General features: G+C 42.2%; 1 protein-coding gene across 1 annotated transcript in view; it reads left to right on the top strand.

Annotated features, from left to right (window-relative positions):
* The window catches only part of LOC306932805 (NADPH--cytochrome P450 reductase-like), a 43634-nt gene continuing 25112 nt past the window's right edge, over positions 1-18522 (top strand). The window contains exons 1-3 of the mRNA XM_079514736.1: positions 1-128; positions 6489-6676; positions 16813-16861. Of these exons, the coding sequence (XP_079370862.1) occupies positions 6498-6676; positions 16813-16861 (228 nt within the window). The 5' untranslated portion in view covers positions 1-128; positions 6489-6497. The remainder of the gene's footprint in view (positions 129-6488; positions 6677-16812; positions 16862-18522) is intronic.

The following is an 18522-nucleotide window of genomic DNA, read 5'->3' as shown; positions in this document are numbered from 1 at the left end:
GAACTCTTGAAGTGTGTAACAAACACCCCCCCTCGTAAAAGGCGTGATGGATCGGTCGTGCATGGCGTAAAGTTTCCTTCCGCATTGTGCACGCACAGCTTGTGCTTGTCAGGGAGAAGCAAGGGAAGGTAAGCCACCACGGACACTTTATTTAATGGAAATTTACCTTTTTCCCCTCCTCGATCTATCAAAATGACCATAGTTAATCAATCAGTGACTGTGAGATTAATGACTAAAATTCCAATACGACTGTCTGGACTGTTTCATTGATCTTCAATAGTGTTGTTGTTAGCCAGAAAGTACACACGCAGAGTGTACTATTAGCGGTCTTCTTATCTCGGTATCAATTTTCTACTTGTTTGCACAATAGTTTGACGCACTGACTGTTGTCCAGTTTTCGCCTAGCGGCGGTACTGTCTGTGCACTGGGATCTGTTTCAGGTCTAATTGAGTTCACCAGGCTTTGTTTAGGAGGTGTCATTTCATTTATTCTTTAACCATGCAGCCAGGGCCCACGAATGATGCACGTCCCGAGTCCCGTTTACAAGCTACAAGTTGAGAGTTTACCTATGTACTGTAGCCTCTCAAATAACTTTGTGAATGATGTTTACTATAGCTGAGCTCCATTGAGTCCATTCGGAAGTCGTAATTTAATATTGCGGAGGGAGGAGAGGTTCCAAACGGGGCTACTGTAGGTTACCTACCTTGAGGGCAGAGTGCAGATAGGTGACAATGACATTACTTAACCTTAAACGTCTTTGTTGTAATATGACGATCGATTGATGAATTCCTGTTCTGTTATTTGACTATATAGAAGTGAATATTTGTACGTCTCTAAATGTTTTGATGAATTGAACAAGGTGGACCCTCTTGTAAACAAGTGTAATGCTTAATTGGGTCTCACAGTTAACAGTCTGTGTATTGAGTTTGTGCTTGAAATGTACTGTAATTCTGCAAACTGTTAATAAATATTTCAATCAATCCATGTATAAACGCAGTATGCTGCGTCTCTGTTGGTTAAAATGACACCATGAAGACAGCAAGTAGAACAAACAAGCATGCATTTGATTTTTGATATTGTACCCATGTTTCGCTTCGTTTGTCTGGAACAAGCATTTGTCAATATATTTACGTAACAAACATTATACATTATTCATGAAAGAAAATCCACGATGATGCAGTGCAACAATGACTGGTTGGAAATGGCAGACTTCATTCAATCCCTCAGTACATTAATTAATAGTAAGTGAGTAACGGTGCTGTCATTGTCAACAATGACACTTGGCAGAGTGTGTTGATGACACAGTTGAAAAGTTATGCACTCAGGTATTTTAGATATGAGGCTATTTTATTTGGATTGAAATATAGTTTATTCATGACTGTCGCACAAGGCAATTCATGAATTGATGCGAAATGCGAAAATAATAATTACTTACTAATTACTTACTACCACAACCTCAGAACCTCAAACTTGCAGCTGGTTCAGTTAAGGATGCTAATGACCCCACAGAGAGATCACCAGGCCTAGTAGTTGGCATAGATACCATTCTGCAACACAAACAAGACATGGAAATGTGTGTGAGCTAATGTGTTGCTTAAGGATTTTTATAGAGACAAGTGTATGTATGTCAACACTGACAGTGTGTAAACTGACAAAAATGTCAAACATTTCATTTGTGTTACTTTGTGTCAGTTGGCTCTGCTAATAGAAACTTGTCTTACGAGTATCTTTAGTATAGGATTGCTTTGAATTCTAGAATTATAACAATTTGAAATTTGTCACATCATGTATACATATTCCAAAACTTCTGTTCTGTTAGTCTAAATGGCTACAGTTCAATAAAGAGAGGATGATAGACTACTATACAGCCAATCCAGTGAAACCCTTTCATCTCCAAATGTAGGGTCATTTCATTGACCTTACATGAGACGCTTCAACAATCTCAGGGTCTACTCTATGGCACCACTTCAAAAGCCCCAGTGGCTTTTGAATAGCTCTTTTTGATAGCTCTTTTTTGTTTTTGTCCTTTCTGCGTTTATTTAATTACAAGTGAAGATGGACAGGAAAGAGGGAGGGAGAGACATGCAGCAAAGGTCGTCATGAACGGGACTCGAACACGCAATGCGCTGGCAGGCCAGAGCCTATATGTGGCATATGCCTGGACCGCTAGGCCAGCTGGTGCCCCAGCTCTTTTTCTTTTTAAATATATTTTTTGCCTGGGCCACCGGCGTGGTGGTCGGGGCGTGCACCGTAGGCTGCAATGCCAGCCTGACAGCATGCCGCGGGTTTGAATCCCTATTGCTGTGTGTCACTCCCCATCTCTCTCCCCATTTCCTGTCAGTCTACTGTCCTTGTGTCCTATCGATAAAGGAATAAAAGCCCCAACATCTTTAAAAATATACATTTTTGGGGCCTTTACTGATAATAGTACTAGTACATGCCACGGTGAAGAGAGACAGGAAACAGTGAGAGAGTTGGGTAGTGACATGCAGCAACGGTCCGCCAGGTTCTGGAATATAACCCAGGTTATGTGGTGTGTGGGCCCCCCAACCACCGCTGACGAGTATGACAACTGTACAGATGGGTGACAAATTAAAGGAACAATAACGTCTTAGGAAAGTGGTTGGGCCACCTGGAGCCACCAGAACTTGGCATAGATTCTACAAGGCTCTGGAATGGACCTTTTGACCCTTGTGGGTCTTTGTCAGGCATATTATATTATACCTGACAAAGACCCACAAGGGTTGAAAACGTTGTGCCTGTTTGTTTATTAATAAAGCGCATGGGAGCTTGAGATTGGTGTGCGGACTGCGGACAAGTCCTTTTTAAACTGTATTACGTATTTGTAATGGTGGTATGGAACACCGTTCTAAAAAGAGATGATTAATTTGCTGTTTTTATGATGGTGGTGGAGGAGAGAGCGATATCGAATACGTCTGTCCAGGTTTACCATAGATATCTCATCTGGTGACTGAACTCCATAACATTATCGAAATTTTATTTTATTTTATTGAGCATACGTAGAAGGGGATTTTGAGCAGGGAAACATACAGTACATAATTATGCTTCTCTCTCTCTTTTGTATATACATTTATGCACGGACAAAGAAACAAAACATTATCAAACCATTCAGTGACACCCCCCCCTGTGAAGGGCCATAAGGCATGTCATCCTTGATGGGACCACTTCCGTCAGGATAGAAATGTTATCATAGGATATAACTCCTATCATCTTGTATTGATTTGCACAGCAATGACCCTGGCCTTCCCCCACATAATGGAACCACTGAACGTTATTAATGTTTACTTAATTGTAAAATGCTGTGGTTAATTAAGCACAATGCATTTATTTCTCCACTCATTTATTCAGGGTTTTTGTAATTTGCCAGCCGTCTGTACACACAGTCCATAGCAATCTGGTGACACACAATTTCTTATTAAATACTATACTTAATTGGGGCTAGCAGCTGCAAATTCTTAGGGTGAAGCCCTAGTGCTTTGTTGTTTATTCAATTTCGAACTTGTACAGTACACTGACTCTTCCCACACTAGAATCGGGTAATAATTCTACAAATGCACCCCATTCGACCGTTATCTCTGTATTGAATAGGCAAAATCATCCGTTATCGGCACCTTCGAATAGGCTATTATAGGTGATAATGTCACTGATGTCCTGACGGTGGCGCGCCGTGTCTGGTGGCCTTGAGCCACGTGAGCCACCGTGCCGAGCATTGCGACGGCCACCAGACCCGACTCAGCGCTGTCCGAGTTACGTCCCCATAGGCAGAGAATAGTATATATAGTAGCCCCTAGTTTCCATGCACTGCCAATAGAGTTGGAAATGACACGTTCAGCCAAGGGTGAGTATGCCAGTATGGCCATATTGGCCCTATTCGAAGGTGCTGATAACGGATTATTTTGCCTATTCAATACAGAGATAACGGTTGAATCCGCTGCAAATGTCTAATAAAAGCTTTTTCTGAAAATCCAGAATCAGTGGTGCTCAAACCATTTCATGTCAAGAACCCCTAGAATGATATGTATTGTGCGCCGACCTCCATCTCAACATATTTAGTTCCAGGGACCCCCAGGCCCCAGGAGCAAAGATTTGATTGGATCAAAATTCAGAAATCAAATGGCCTAATCACTAATCAGAAATCTGATCACCTCTAATCAATAGCCACTGCCAGGTCAAAATGTAACCTGAGAACTAAGAATTGTCTTCTTATGAGCTGCTGCAGCATAGCCTGTACAGTATAGTGCATGACCAAAACATGTATCATGGTGATAATATTGTGGAATACTAAGGTTCATACTCCTCTTTTAGAGCCGAATAAAAGTCGGTTCGGCTCTGTAGAGCCTACAATGTGACGACATTTGAGGTTCGGGGGGGGCGGGTACCGTCCTAAAGTCGGCTCTTCGGCGGTGCTACTGAAAATTTCTGACGAGCCGAAATCATTTCGGCACTACAGGGCAGAAACAGCGGTAAAATAGGAGTATGAATCGGCCCTAATGCTTTACAAGAGATTGTGCATCATTATCACATTGAATGTGAAAAAACGTTGTTCCTCTTGATAGCGTTTTTGAGAAAAAAAAATGGTCTGATATACATCTGTCTGAAATATCTCATTAAATTGGCTTTCACGTCACTTTAGTTCATTTCATTTCTTGCTTTGTTGACAATATACCAAGTAACGGACAACACTGTGACGTCTTGTGAGCTTGTAGATCAAGCATTTCTGCAATTTTTTTTGGAAAGAAAAGAATATTAGAAATTACATTTTATTTGTCATACCCACCCTGTACAATTTGTGATTACGATTACGAACCCTAAAAGGCAAACGGAAATAAAAATTGTACCATTTCATTGTTGAATGCAAAAAAAAACAACAAAAAAACACACACACTTAAATCATTATTTATGTGACAATTAATCGTCTGCATTTGTAATCGTGACAGCGCTAGCCACATCTGCTGCTTACAACACTTGTTCTGCTCACCAAATTCTGTTGAAAGTTCCCAGTCTGCTGTGGCCAGGGACAGGAACTACTTGCAGAAAACGAATATAAACAAGACAATTTTATCCACAATCGGCTTTTAGATGGGCGGTCGGTGGCCAAATGCATATCATTTTGACATGACATGAAAAAGTTTGAGAATCCACTGATAGAGCAACATGATACGTTTTCAGAAAACTGTCAGGATTTAGAGGACATTTTGTAGTATAGTATATATTTTTTTATATGTTTTTTTGTGGCGTTCGCCTTTATTTTATATATTTTATGGGGGACAGACAGTAGGCTGACAGGGAATGGTGAGAGAGATGGGGGGAAGACATGCAGTAAAGGCCGTCGGGATCGGGAGTCGAACCCGCGGCACACTGCCAGACTGGATTACCATATAATGAAGAAAAACATGATATATGGCTGCTCCGTCCTCTTTATTTCAACACAACAAACGTTTGTTTTTTGACTTTCCATTCCATTTTGGTCTCCACCAGGCCGAAGGCATAGGGAGAGAGTATGTTTTGCACTCTGTCCGTGTGTGTGTGTGTGTGTGTGTCCGTCTGTGTACAGCTAATCTCCGGCACCGTTAACCCGGTCGATGCCAAATTTTGCACACACTCCCTGGATGCCAACGATGAACCTCTGCCCCAAATTTTCCAGACCGGCCTGTTATAGCGCCACCAGGAGGCCGACTTTTGAAAAACACATTTTTTGATATTACTCTTTACTATTACTCTTTATTACTCTATCCCGCAAATCGTTACACACTATCTCTATAGTCATGTATTCAAGCCGGATCTGTCCGATATTTCATATTCCATCCTTATTTGGCTTTCAAAGTTTGCAGGATTGGCCCGTTTTGAACAAAAAGCCTTAAATCATGAACGCAGCATGCAATTTACGTGAGATCTTTCACAGACTAATACTAGACAGAGGAATATATATCCCACCCTTTTCACATTGGCCTGTTATAGCTGCCACCAACAGGTGGAATTTTGCAAAACACATTTTTGGAACAAAATGTCTCAAATCATCCAATTTCTATCCAAGGCGTAAGAAGAAATGGCACCCTTTTCACATTGGCCTATTATAGCGCCACCAGGAGGCCGCAACCTGACCTGCCCTGGTGGAGACCTGTGCTCCGAGGGGCCCTTTATCTAGTTTCTTTTGCATATCTTATTGCTTTTCTACTTAACCCATTCTGGGCGGGAACCCCTTTTGGTGTTAGCATTGTTATGCTTTAGCTATTGAAAAATAGCAGATCTACAAGCTCATAGCGCGCCACCGAGTGGCGCGCTACGAGCTTGTAGATCTGCTATTTTTGAAAAATCGAAGAACGACTGACATAGAAACATAGCTTTTTCAGAAAACTGTCAGGATATAGAAGACATTTTTAGAATCTGATCTCAGGTCAAAATGGGTTAAGACTTGATATACCCATCTAAATGATTGGTGGTTGTTCTCTACCTTTTTGCCCTGGCAGAGTGTAACCATGGCGGATGTCGAACCCGAGGCCACCGCTCAGCCAGAGCCCATGGTTGAGGAGGAAGAGCCTCTCATCAGCAACCTGGACCTCTTCCTCTTCACCCTCATCATCGGCCTTCTCGTCTATTGGTACATGTCTCGCAAGAAACCGGACCCCATCCCTGAGTTCAAGAGGCTCGACACGCCGTAAGTGTATTCTTCATGTCAAGGGTTTGCCAATGTCTACTAAAAAGCCTGGTAATTAATAATAATACATTTAATTTGTAACGCAATTTACACATGAAGCAAATCTCAAAGTGCTACATCAAGAAAATCAAAATAAATATTTAAAGGGACAAGATAATAAGAATAAAAACAATTAATATAAACAATAAACATTCAGATCAGTGGTCACCTATACACAGCTAAAAGGTTTTAAAAGCACAAAGGGCATTTATGAGTCCATCTAGTCAAATGCCTTGTTAATAAAAAGGAAGGTCTCTAGTCTCCTTTTAACACAATCAGTGCCGGAAGTCCTTCAAAATAGGTGCTCTGGGGTGCCGAAAAGACATGGCCACTTTTACTCTGAAACCCACGACCCGGAAACAATCCGCTAAATAAGTGTGCTTTACATTGCTATCGTTTTAATTTATACGATATATAATCCAAAAAGCGTTCATATTTTGCGGGAGAGACTGATGAGGAGCAGAAATGAAGCGCCAGTATATCGATCTGTTCAAAACCTGGATTAGGAGAGACGAGTCATTCTTTCTGCTGCGCTAACGGCTAAATCAACGGTAAGATAACTTGAGTGCAGAGTGTAGCATACGGTAGCCGAAAGGCGAACTGACAAAAAAAAAAAAGGTAAAAAATCTGCATATTCCTATCTCGCCCGGTATCATTGAGGATGCACTAGGACGTCTGAGGACCCCTATGTACCCCTCGGTTCGAGTCCCTATGACGTGTGGCGACGTCCTACGGACAAACGGTTAATGCGTCCAGAGACGCTCTCAGGTGGTCGGGGAGGGCATTCCACAGCCAAGGAGCAGCTGAGCACAAGAAGGCATCAAGAGACAAGAACTGTGTCTCATGTACAAATGGTGGGTGAAGACTCTCAGAGCTCACTTTCCACGTATAGGTTCTAATCTGATTTATTAACATAACATATTCTAAGCCTTTTTTAATTCCCAATCAAATTCAGTTACTTGGTATTTTGACCCCAAATCAATTTGACATTAATTTGTTAAGGGGCACGGTCGGTAGTGCTGTCGCCTCACAGCTAGAAGGACCTGGGTTCGATTCCCGCTGGGGGCGTGTTCTCTCCTCCGTGTCATCAGTGCCCATACCCGAGGCGGGGTTGGCGAAAGGGCCTTTCTGTGTGGAGTTTGCATGTTCTCCTTGTGTCCCCTAGGGTAGGCACCCTCAGAAAAACATGCAGTAATCCTGGTCTCTAAACTACCTCCCATTGGCCAGGCTGATGGCCAGCACAGCCTGATGGAGGGGAAAAGAACTGGTCGGAATAACGTGTTCCTTCCACGTGCTGAGGAAACTCCGCCCTGCCACCCCAGGTTGGCAGAGGAAGTGTAGCGCCCAGGATTACATTCGATAATTGACACTGGGTGAAAAAATGGGTTGCAAAATCGTGGGATAAAAATTAAGAAAAGAAAGAAAGAAAAATAAATTGTGCTCCATCCATGTTGACTGTGATATACTGTAGTCAAACAGCTTGCTCGGCATCAATGGGTTGGATTGGGGGTCAAATCAGCTAATCAAATGATAACCGAGCGCGGCATGGCTGCAGCTCACCGCTCCTTGGCTGCGGCTCACAGTCACCGCTCCAAGAGATGGGTCAAATGCGGAGAACAAATTTCACTGCGGTAACGTGTGTGACAAATCGTACGACTTTGACTTGACTTTGACTTTGGGGATACAGTACCAGGTTTTGCTGCAATATCGTAGTTGATTATTTTCATTGTCAGAGAGGGAATTAATTGAGTTAAGTTTGACATGCTTCCTTGATGACAATGTGAACAAGACAAGACAAGCAGATTAATAATGTAAAATAAATGATGAACATTTACAGACCTGTAGCATTGCAGAACAATCATGCCAAAGTTGAAAACGAGCTAGCCAGATGCTTTCAAAACCCATTCTTTTAATGTACTGGTACTGTAAGTGTGCGCTTTTTACCGTAATTTTACTTTTGTCACTGACCAAACACCACTGAAAGAAATGAGGTCAGAGTCAGATTAGAGGGGCGAGTGCAACCTGTCATACCTGCTCCTAAGTAAAGACCCATATCAGATTCATGAATGGGTGTGTAGTACTGTGTACTGTGTCGTACTGTGTATACAGCCTTGGTTTGTGTGTATACATGGGTATTAATGATAAAAGCCACTCATTCGTATATTGTATATATGAATGGAAACCCTAAATGTACTCCTCAGTACAAGAGTGTCTCGCTCGTCTGTTGTTTTTGGCCAGTGATGGATGATAAACATAACTCTTTTGTGAGAGTGAAATTAAATGATGTATCATGGTTAAATTAATTGTTTAAACACCTGGCCAAATTGCGGCCACATTGGCAGAAACGGCAAGGGTCCGGGACATAATTATATTTAGCTCTGAATGCTTTAACTAAAATATATTTTAGTTAAAATATAATTTATAGTTTGAATTTGTATGTTTATTAAAAAATGAGCGATGGATCATTGCACTTTTTTTTTTATTTTGTTTTTTTTATATCCTTTATTTACCCAGGGTAGTAGCTGAGCACAAGTGCTCATTTTCAGCAACGCCCTGCACATAGAAACACAGACACACATTAAAACCTGGGAGCTGACCAGTACAACCACAGTTTTATACTGTTGGCCACTAAGCAGCTCCAGGGGGAGCAGTTGGGGGTTCAGTGCCTTGCTCAAGGGCACTTCAGCGGTGTTGGGTGAGTGATGACAATCCCTTCCCCACCCAGATTTTTCCTGGGTGGGGAATCGAACCGGCAACCTTTTCGGCAACAAGGCCGCTCCTCTAACCCTTAGGCCACCGCTGCCCCGCAAAAAAAACCATGCCAATGTCTTATTTTGATTTGACAAAATGGGCACTGAAACATTTTGTTGGAGATTTGGCACTATTGTAGTTGATTTTGGACAAATAATAAGACCTTCTAAACATCTTCACACGTTTCCTGGCGCATTTGTACAATATTTCTCACAGAATACGTGAGTTATTAGTATCACCAAACAAATACATTTGGCTAAGAATCAAATATGATAAGCATGTGGATGTGGTGTATGAGGCACATATGAGAGACTCTGGGAGATGTTGTCATGTTTGTTTACCTACTTTTACATTATTTCTACAAGATTATTAACTTTGCTCATGTAGGGTATGTACCCTCACAAAAGACATGCAGTAATCCTGGTCTCTAAACTGCCTCCCCCTGGCCAGCCGGGGCGCCTGATGGAGGGGGAAGGAACTGGTTGGAATAACGTGTTCCTTCCACGTGCTACGTCCAACCAGGGAAACTCCCCCCTGTCAGGTGTAAAGGAGCAACTTGGACACTCAGGCCTCACTCACACCTTTCGATCTAGCATACAACATTGTTGGATGCTAGATGTAAACAAAGGGTTTGTTTACATCTTGCCCCAATGCATTTCCAATGGAAGTCACATGGTTTGACACATTTGTGTTGTACGGCTTTCGGCTGTGTTTCGACTGCCCCCCTCCCCCTCATACAACAAAAATGTTGTGTCAAACCATGTGACTTCCATTGGAAATGCATTGCGAGCTTGCATCAGTAAACAAGTCTCATGCATCAGCTATACAACAATCTGTTGTGACCGTGTGAGCCAGGCCTTAGGCATGAAGGAAGCATGAGTTCAAGTCCATGGAACGATACAGCATCGTCACACAACCCAACATAAGTTCACAACACCCGGTCTAGATTTTTGGCTCTTCAAAATAAGAGCTGAACAGGGGAAAAAAATGCTGGCGGTGAATGATATCATTTGTCAATAAAAGCTAGCGCTGTAAGTGTTAAGATGTATGCCATATTTGTATTGTTTCCAACCCTTAGAGTGAAGTCTATTGCGTATTGTTATGACATGGCTCTTGGGCCATAACAAAGGAGGAAGACACACGGCTGTTTAAAAGTGCACAAACCAATATTTATTTACAATATAAACAAACACATTAATCAAACAATACTAACATACTAAGGTGGGGTGTGTTAATCAGTAGATCAGTAGTGTAAGTGAGTGGATGTGTGGTGTGTAGTGTGGGGTGTTGAATGGTGCAAACAAGTGCTGCTGCTCTCATGGAAGGAGAGAGAGACTGAGCGTGGCCAACGCCCAGCCATTTATAGTGCACCTTGGGAACACTGGCCAGGTGCTCCCAATGCACCTGATCGGCAACTCAGAACCTGTGGGAAGCCAAATGCATAAGTCTACAGGAATAGAGGGTATGCGTGTGACATCATCATCAAACCCGGAAGTTATGCAGGAATGCCTACTAAGTGGCAAAAACGACTTTCTGGCCTTGACAGCCCATGCATACAAACAGAAAAGTCCTATCTGATTACATTAAACAACATTAAACAAAGTTAAACTCACTTTGCATGTTGCTTTGCCACTCGATTTGCCACTCGATGTGCCATTCACGTTAAGCATGCGCATACCCTCTATACACACAGGCCCTAGTAGGCCAACTACAGGGGCTGTGACAGTATGTGGACAACATTTACTCCTAAATCTGAGTAATTACCCACATAGGCCCCCCCAGATGGACAGGGCCCTGATCTGCTCACCGTCCCTTATCTTATCAGTTGATATTAAGTTTAGTTGGATTTCAATAGACTCACAGCCAAGTCCCTCCCCACTGCCCAGCCTACAACACAAGGCGCTCTGATTTGTTTGAGCGCTGGGCTTTTTGCCAATGGTCTGGGAAGGGAACAGTCACGTTCGCTGCTGTGCTCTGTGTGTGTGTGAATAGAGACATTGTTGGGGAGGGCTGCCCGCAAGGCTGAGCGCTCGCTGGAGGGAGTCTGTGTAAAAGGGGAGACCCTGACCATGTGTGAAAACAGGAGGAGATTGGCTTGGGAAGGGGAGGGGTGGGGGAGACGGACTGACGGACGGACTCGTGGAGAACGTGTTCAGCTCTGGGAAGAGAGGGGTTTGTCGGAAGAGGGCGGGAATATAGGAAGGGAATGCACAACACTAGAGCTAGACTCCCCTCCCCTCGACCGGCGGCATTGGTTACCTAACGTTGTTATGAAGGGGGCGTAGGCTTCCATGTCCTTTCCTGTGCAAGCTTTTGTTTTTTGGCCTCAAACCCATTTTGAAAGTTCCCTGGAGAGGGTAGCGAGGAGGACCCAAGCCAAGCAAGCGGACTCTTTTGTGAGTCCTTCTCCAAAAGGTGGAAAGTTGAGGCAAGACAAGCAGCCCTTTCTTTGCCCCGAGTTACTTTATTTTTCCCCCCCTTCTTCTTCTTCTTCTTCTTCTTCGTCTTCCTCTTCTTCTCTCCCCCTCTTTCTTTTCATTCTCTTTTTTTTCTTCCTGTGAGCATTAAGCTAAGCTGCTCTGTCATTGGGGTACGACCATGTCACAAATGGAATCCCTTTATGATAAATGAGGTTGCTATAGTATATAGTTCCTGTGAGCAAGCTAAGCTGCTCTGTCATTGGGGTACGACCATGTCACAAATGGAATCCCTTTATGATAAATGAGGTTGCTATAGTAATGACATTCCCCTCTCTCCTCCAGTGTGGGATGGGGGTGGGGGACCCTTCAGTAAAACTACTATTCAGCCCCCCCCCACCCCCCCCCCCCCCCACTTCCTCCTCAAGGGTCCGCAGAGGAGTTGCTCTGATAACTTGCCAAGCAGAGTTCCTTAGAATGGACCCGGGGAGACTTCTTTTTTCGTGTTCCTAACACCTTTCAGATCGGAGAGGAAAGGGGGCGGGGATGAAGAGGAAGGCATTTTCAGCCCTCGGGTGTTTTCAGTGTGCGTTTTGTCTGACTCAAAAAGTGCGGATCTGCAGCTCGGCTGCATTTTTATGGGGAAAGTCAGTTTCCCACCATTGTGTCTGCGGAGCTTGCCCAGGCGTTGACAGGGCTTGTAGCAGGGCTGCTGCCGTGTGTGCGTTTTGGTGTAGTTCTCCCCCTCTGTGAAGCTGGCGGATTCAGTGAAGGAAAGGCAGAGTTCATTCTGATTCTGAAGGCACGTCTTAGGTTGACGGCAGGCAGCGGTTTGGAACCCAGCAGCCAGGAGTTCCGTTGTGTGTCTCTCTCCGGACTGACGGGACTATTTACTTTTTGGGTCCTCTGGTGGCTCTGAAGTATTGTCTTCCTGCTCTTGAGTCTTGAGCGAGTGAGCGTGGCCGAGTCTGGGGTGGCTCTGCCCGTGTCATGGGCTGTGTCTTTTCCCTGCCACAGGACAGGAGAGATGCTGCCGAAAGGTCAGTAGAGAAACCCGGCTGGTGATTCTGTGAGTGAGTCTTTTCACTCACAGGAGAGGTATAAGAGGCAGTGACGTCTTTTAATTCCTACTTGGTTCTGAACGCACCACTTGTAGCCCCTGTACTGTCTGCCTCTCTAAGTATGATGCACTCTGGGAACGGGGGGGGAGGGGGCCGGGCGGGTGACAGACACATTTATTGACATCATAGAGCAGTGTTGAGTTGCTGCGGTGCCTCATTTATTTCCAAGGCAACGTGTAGTGCTGCACGATTAACTGAACAATTATCGCGCTCTAGATTCAGACACCTACAGTATGCGATCTCATTTCTAAATTTGAGCAAGAATCGTGCAGTCGGCTGTCCAATTCATTTTAGTTACTCTTGTGTTTTTGATATAAGAGAGAGACTTTAAGAGAGGTTTAAAGACGAGCACTTTTATGTTGTCTGTTTAAAGCCACAGTAGTTGGCTCCAGGTGCCACATTTTGAATGTAGTAATGTTCAGCAACTACAGACAATAAATATTTTCATGGAAAAACGTGAGAATCGTTTGTGAACCGTGATCTCAATTCTTGCGGAGGAAAATCTTAGATTCACATTAGAGCAAGAATCGTGCAGCACTAGCTAGATGTATACTCGGCGCAGTTCATTTGCCTCTACCGCAGATTATCAGATATTAATTTTGAAAAGCATACAGTGTTCCAGGAAGCTATGATATCCCATATACAAATATGATATTCCTTCTTCATTGCTGCTTCGTGCTTTCATCACTGCCGGCACCTTTCCATACAGCGACGTAGTTGGTAATCATCATTGGTTGTTTTAGCTAGCAAACTCTCATCCATATTTCCACCAAAGTCACTTGTCATGAATGGAGCTCTGTTGCACTGTGGGGTCTTTTAAACAATGGGACGGGACACAAAATGGGTCACGTAGCCGTTGTTATTGGTGGGGTTCACACATGACAAAGAGTTGCAGAGTAGTCATGAATGTTTGAATAAGCCTGGCCTCAAATTACAACAAGACTACATTTGCTCCCATCAGTGTCTTTCTAATTCTAACCACTTTAAAGACACCTAGCAACCCTGTTCTGGTCATGTTACAATAGGTCAACATTCTGCAAAATAGGCAAACGTTTGTCGAAAATGCAATCTACAAGCTCACTGCGCATTGTGAGCTTGTAGAGGGGCTATTTTCGAACACGGCATTTCTGAATGTAGAGAATATCCCAATCATCATAGGGAAAATGCTTAAAAGCTCTTATTTTCAGAATGGTTCTTAATTTCTTATGGGGGTATCGGCAACCTTTGACTCCACTCCAACAACAATGGCATATGCGTTTTTAAAATGTATTTTACTGAGTCCGAGAACAGACTGAAACACCGACGAAATACAAAATAGACTAAATCAAAATGACGAAATAGCCTGTGGCTGAAACATCTGGTCTTTTCTCCTCGCCTCAGTAAAAAGAGAGGTTTTAAACAACATTTGTATGTCTTATTGTGAAACTCTAATATGTTAAACGTCTCCTAGGAGGTGGAACATAATTACTTCATCGTTTTACTTGGGCTCATCCTGACTCCTGACAGATTTGCTCTGTTGACTTGATGTTAGCAGAACCCTCCACACCAGGGCCAGGAAGACAGACAGAGCTTTGACATTGATAACAGTCCTTGTTTAGTCTTTATGGAATGCTGAGGCTTGGAGGCAAAAAATAAAAAAAACGCTTGTTTCAGATTTCTATCAGGAATTCACGCTGCTCTTGTGAGCGCAGTTCGTTATTAACCACGAGGGCCCCATTTTTATGGCATGTTCAGCACAGATTTCCACATGTCTACAGTCTACAACACACCCCACGTCCAAGCTTTCTGGAATTATTCCTCCAGAACCTAGTGTTGTGGATTTAGTTTTTTTTTATTTTTTTTTCCAGTTGTTGCGGTAAATGAAAAATGACTTGGATGCTCCTCACACAGTAAAGTCCTGTGTTCAATTATCCGTTTCTAACTGCAACACGTTTCTGCGGACTCTGCTCAAGCTTCACATGGGCAAAAAGACAAGCAAAAAGTGAGAAATGATGAAGTAAAGTCATTTGGAATCCAATGAGGAAAGGGTAAATCTTTGAGTAGTTTGAGTCACGTGATGTCATTGTTGCGTATTGCATGCATTTTAACCCATTTTGGGCGGGAACCCCTTTTGGTGTTTTAAACATATAATTTAGCTATTGAGCTATTTAGCTATTGGAAAATAGCAGATCTACAAGCTCATAGCACGCTACGAGCTTGTAGGTCTGCTATTTTTGAAAAATTGTGAAAATATTTATTTCAGAAAACTGGAGGCTTTAGAAGATTTTTTTTAATTTCGAAGGCAGGCCTAAGGTCAGGCCTGATGGGTTAACGGAGAGAGAGAGAGAGAGAGCATGAGAGAGACAAATCTGGATTTTACTGTGTGTAGACTTTACATTTCACTTAGCCATGTTGGCGCCCTATTGCCATATGGTAACGTGAACAAGCTATTTGTGACCAGATTTGACTGAGAGCCTGCCATCGCGCAAATTCCAGCTTTTCACCAGAGGAGAAAAACCTATTTTTTCCAAAATGAGTTAATATCACAGGCAGACTCTTCACATACTAGAGCATGTCTGAAACAAGTGTCGGAGCTGAAATCGACATGTAAATATGAAATAAATGCTTAAACATGTAGCTAGGTGTAATTTTAGAGACCACAGAAGTGAACCTTTCAAGCCTGTTTTCTCAACTCGCTGTTTTCTGCAAGACATTACTCTATAAGCCATATCTCCAAAACTGGTGGGTCAAACTGAACAACCAATATGTCAATTTGAAGCTATGCTATTCCCTGCTTTCATATGACATGAAAAAACGAAAATTCAAAAAAATCCAATGGAAGTCCCTCAGTCAAATTTGGTCACATTTTTGTAACAATAGCGTTTTTTGTTGTCTGTCCTACCACAATCAGCACAGCGGCATTGCCTTTTTACTTTGCTCGGTAAATAGATGCTGTCTGGCCTCCTTTTTTGTTTTAATTTGTCGTTTGATCTGTGCCCATCCATTAATTACTTGTGAGACAAAAACTGAATTGCGCCTAAATACTATGTGGTTCAAGAAATGACATTAAACCTGCTCACATTTGCCTCTAATGTAGCATTAATGTAGCTTTTGATGTTTCTGCAGTTGTATGCTATTCTTGTGGGGCATCACGATTTAATATTTGACCTGATAAGTATTACTTTTAACTTCTGTAGCAAAGTTTGCTAGCCATTAGAAAAATATGACGGGTGACACACACAGCTTTATTCTCTACAATCAGGCCATTGAGAAATATTGTAATAAAAAAAAAAGACAATGGTTGTAACAAGTGACAACACATGGTAGTATACATAAATAAAAAGCAATAAAATAGTTGTCGGTGACATGCCTTAATCCCTCCGTTAAATTAACCCCCTTCCCCCATTTTGAACATCCAGTCACTGTCTTCCATTATGCCTTTCATTATAGCCTTTCAGTGTACTGGCTAAACCAAAACGTGACCACCCTGGCTTCCGCTAGCCATTGTTTACCTAGGAGATAAAGGATACTTTCTGCCTATTATCAGCCCAACAGCCCATTGACACGTTTAAACATTAGCTGTGTGAAGAAACGGATCACCAAAATCCTAGTGATAAAACATGATGGCAAATGGATTTTTGTCATCTACTACTTTTCAGGTTTGAAGTGCTGTCTGAACATGATGGCCACCATTCATTGTATTGGGCAATAAACTATTGTTTAGTCACACTGAACTGACAAACTCTGAAAAGACTTGTGTATCATTGTTTAAACAAACTAGTTCAATCATTGTCTTGAACTGAGAAAAATATTTTCTTTTTTTTTCCAGAGCACCCACCTCAAGAGAGACTAGTTTCATTGAGAAGATGAAAAAAACGGTGAGTAATCATAATATTGCATAAGAGGGGTTAGTCACTCATATCTGTGCTACTTCAAAAGCATTAAAATCCTGTTAACATTTTCATAGTTTGAGTCATGGCCTCTGGCAACAAAACAAACTGGTGCCCACAGTTGAGAGGTTCCAGACACAAGCCTAAAACACTAACATTCTTTATTCCTTATGCCTCAGTCTGGGGGAATGAGTATGCCTACTATAAAATGGCCTTCCCTTCTGATTTAGCTATATTGCATCTAGGCATATAATACTGTTGGTTTCAAAAGAGCATTAAGATTTTGATAGACCTCAGGTTCAAGGAAAAACTGAGTTTTTACCCAAGGCTCTCAATTGTTCACTCATGGGTGGAAAAAAAAAGGGAAAGTAAAGGCAATTGGCAGAGTTGGGCTATTTGATTTAGTTTTGTTTTGTAAATTATTATGGGAATACAAGATATTCAGTGACTGGTTGGATCGGTTTTGCTTAACCCATTTAGGCCTGAACTCGAAATTTAAAAAAAATCTTCTAAATCCTCCAGTTTTCTGAAATACATATTTTCACGATTTTTCAAAAATAGCAGACCTACAAGCTCGTAGCGCGCCACTCGGTGGCGCGCTATGAGCTTGTAGATCTGCTATTTTTCAATAGCTAAATTATAACATAAATTACAACCTAAAACCTAACCTACGGTAAACCTTCAAATTCTTACTAAAAAGATTTAAAAAAAATGAGACAGAGGTGTATGATACAGAGGGCGCAGCCGGCATTAAAGGTAAAACAACGTATAGGTAGCACCAGGTCTAAAGGTTCCATTTGCTAACACAAAGCTAGGCAAAGCATTCTGTCTGTCAGTGCTCCTTTTGGTTGGAATGAGCTCCAGAAGTCTTTAAAAATCACATCACTGCCTTCCCTTGGGACAATTCAGGGAATGATTTCCAGCACTTTTGCATTGTAATTGTTTTAATTAATTCTCTGTCTATCTCTTATAGTTCTTTAGTTTTGGTGTCTTATGTTTTCTGATTCATATATTTAAAGGACCACTTCACCACTTTTCAACCTATCTTCATATAATAGGTCCTCACTAATAATCATGATAAAATGGCACGATTATTTTCTACTCAGTCTGTGTCTCATAGGAGGGCTGTGGGCAGTTTAGAAACCGTCTTCCAGTGACATCATCATTAGGCAGACTTTTTTTTAAACAAGATTTATTTACAAAAATGTTTAGATTTTCATTATCGTGAGAACGATGGCTTCCATTTTCGCATTGCAACTTTTCAGGACTAGAAAGCCTGCAGTTTCTATTAGCTTGGATTCCGCATCGATGATGTCACTGGAAGACGGTTTCTGAACTGCCCACAGCCCTTATATGAGACACAGATCGAGTAGAAAATAATTGCGCCATTCTTTCATGATTATTAGTGAGGACCTATTAATGAAGCTAGGTTGAAAAGTGGTGAAGTGGTCCTTTAAGATTGCTGTTGTAAAATGTTGATTTGTATATTGTTGATTTGTGTTGTGTATTCGGCTACAATGAAAATGAGGGCCTGCCCCTCAATTGTACTCCGAGTTTAAATAAAAGTTATGATGATTAAATGGGTTCATCAAAATTTCATTTATAATCTTGGACATGGAGACGATATCGGGTCCGAATAAAGAACAAAA

This window comes from Electrona antarctica, assembly GCF_951216825.1.
Source record: "Electrona antarctica genome assembly, chromosome: 11".
NCBI classification, from domain to species: domain Eukaryota; kingdom Metazoa; phylum Chordata; class Actinopteri; order Myctophiformes; family Myctophidae; genus Electrona; species Electrona antarctica.
Note: the sequence above shows the minus strand (reverse complement) of the source record. Positions and strands in the feature narration are given on the sequence as shown.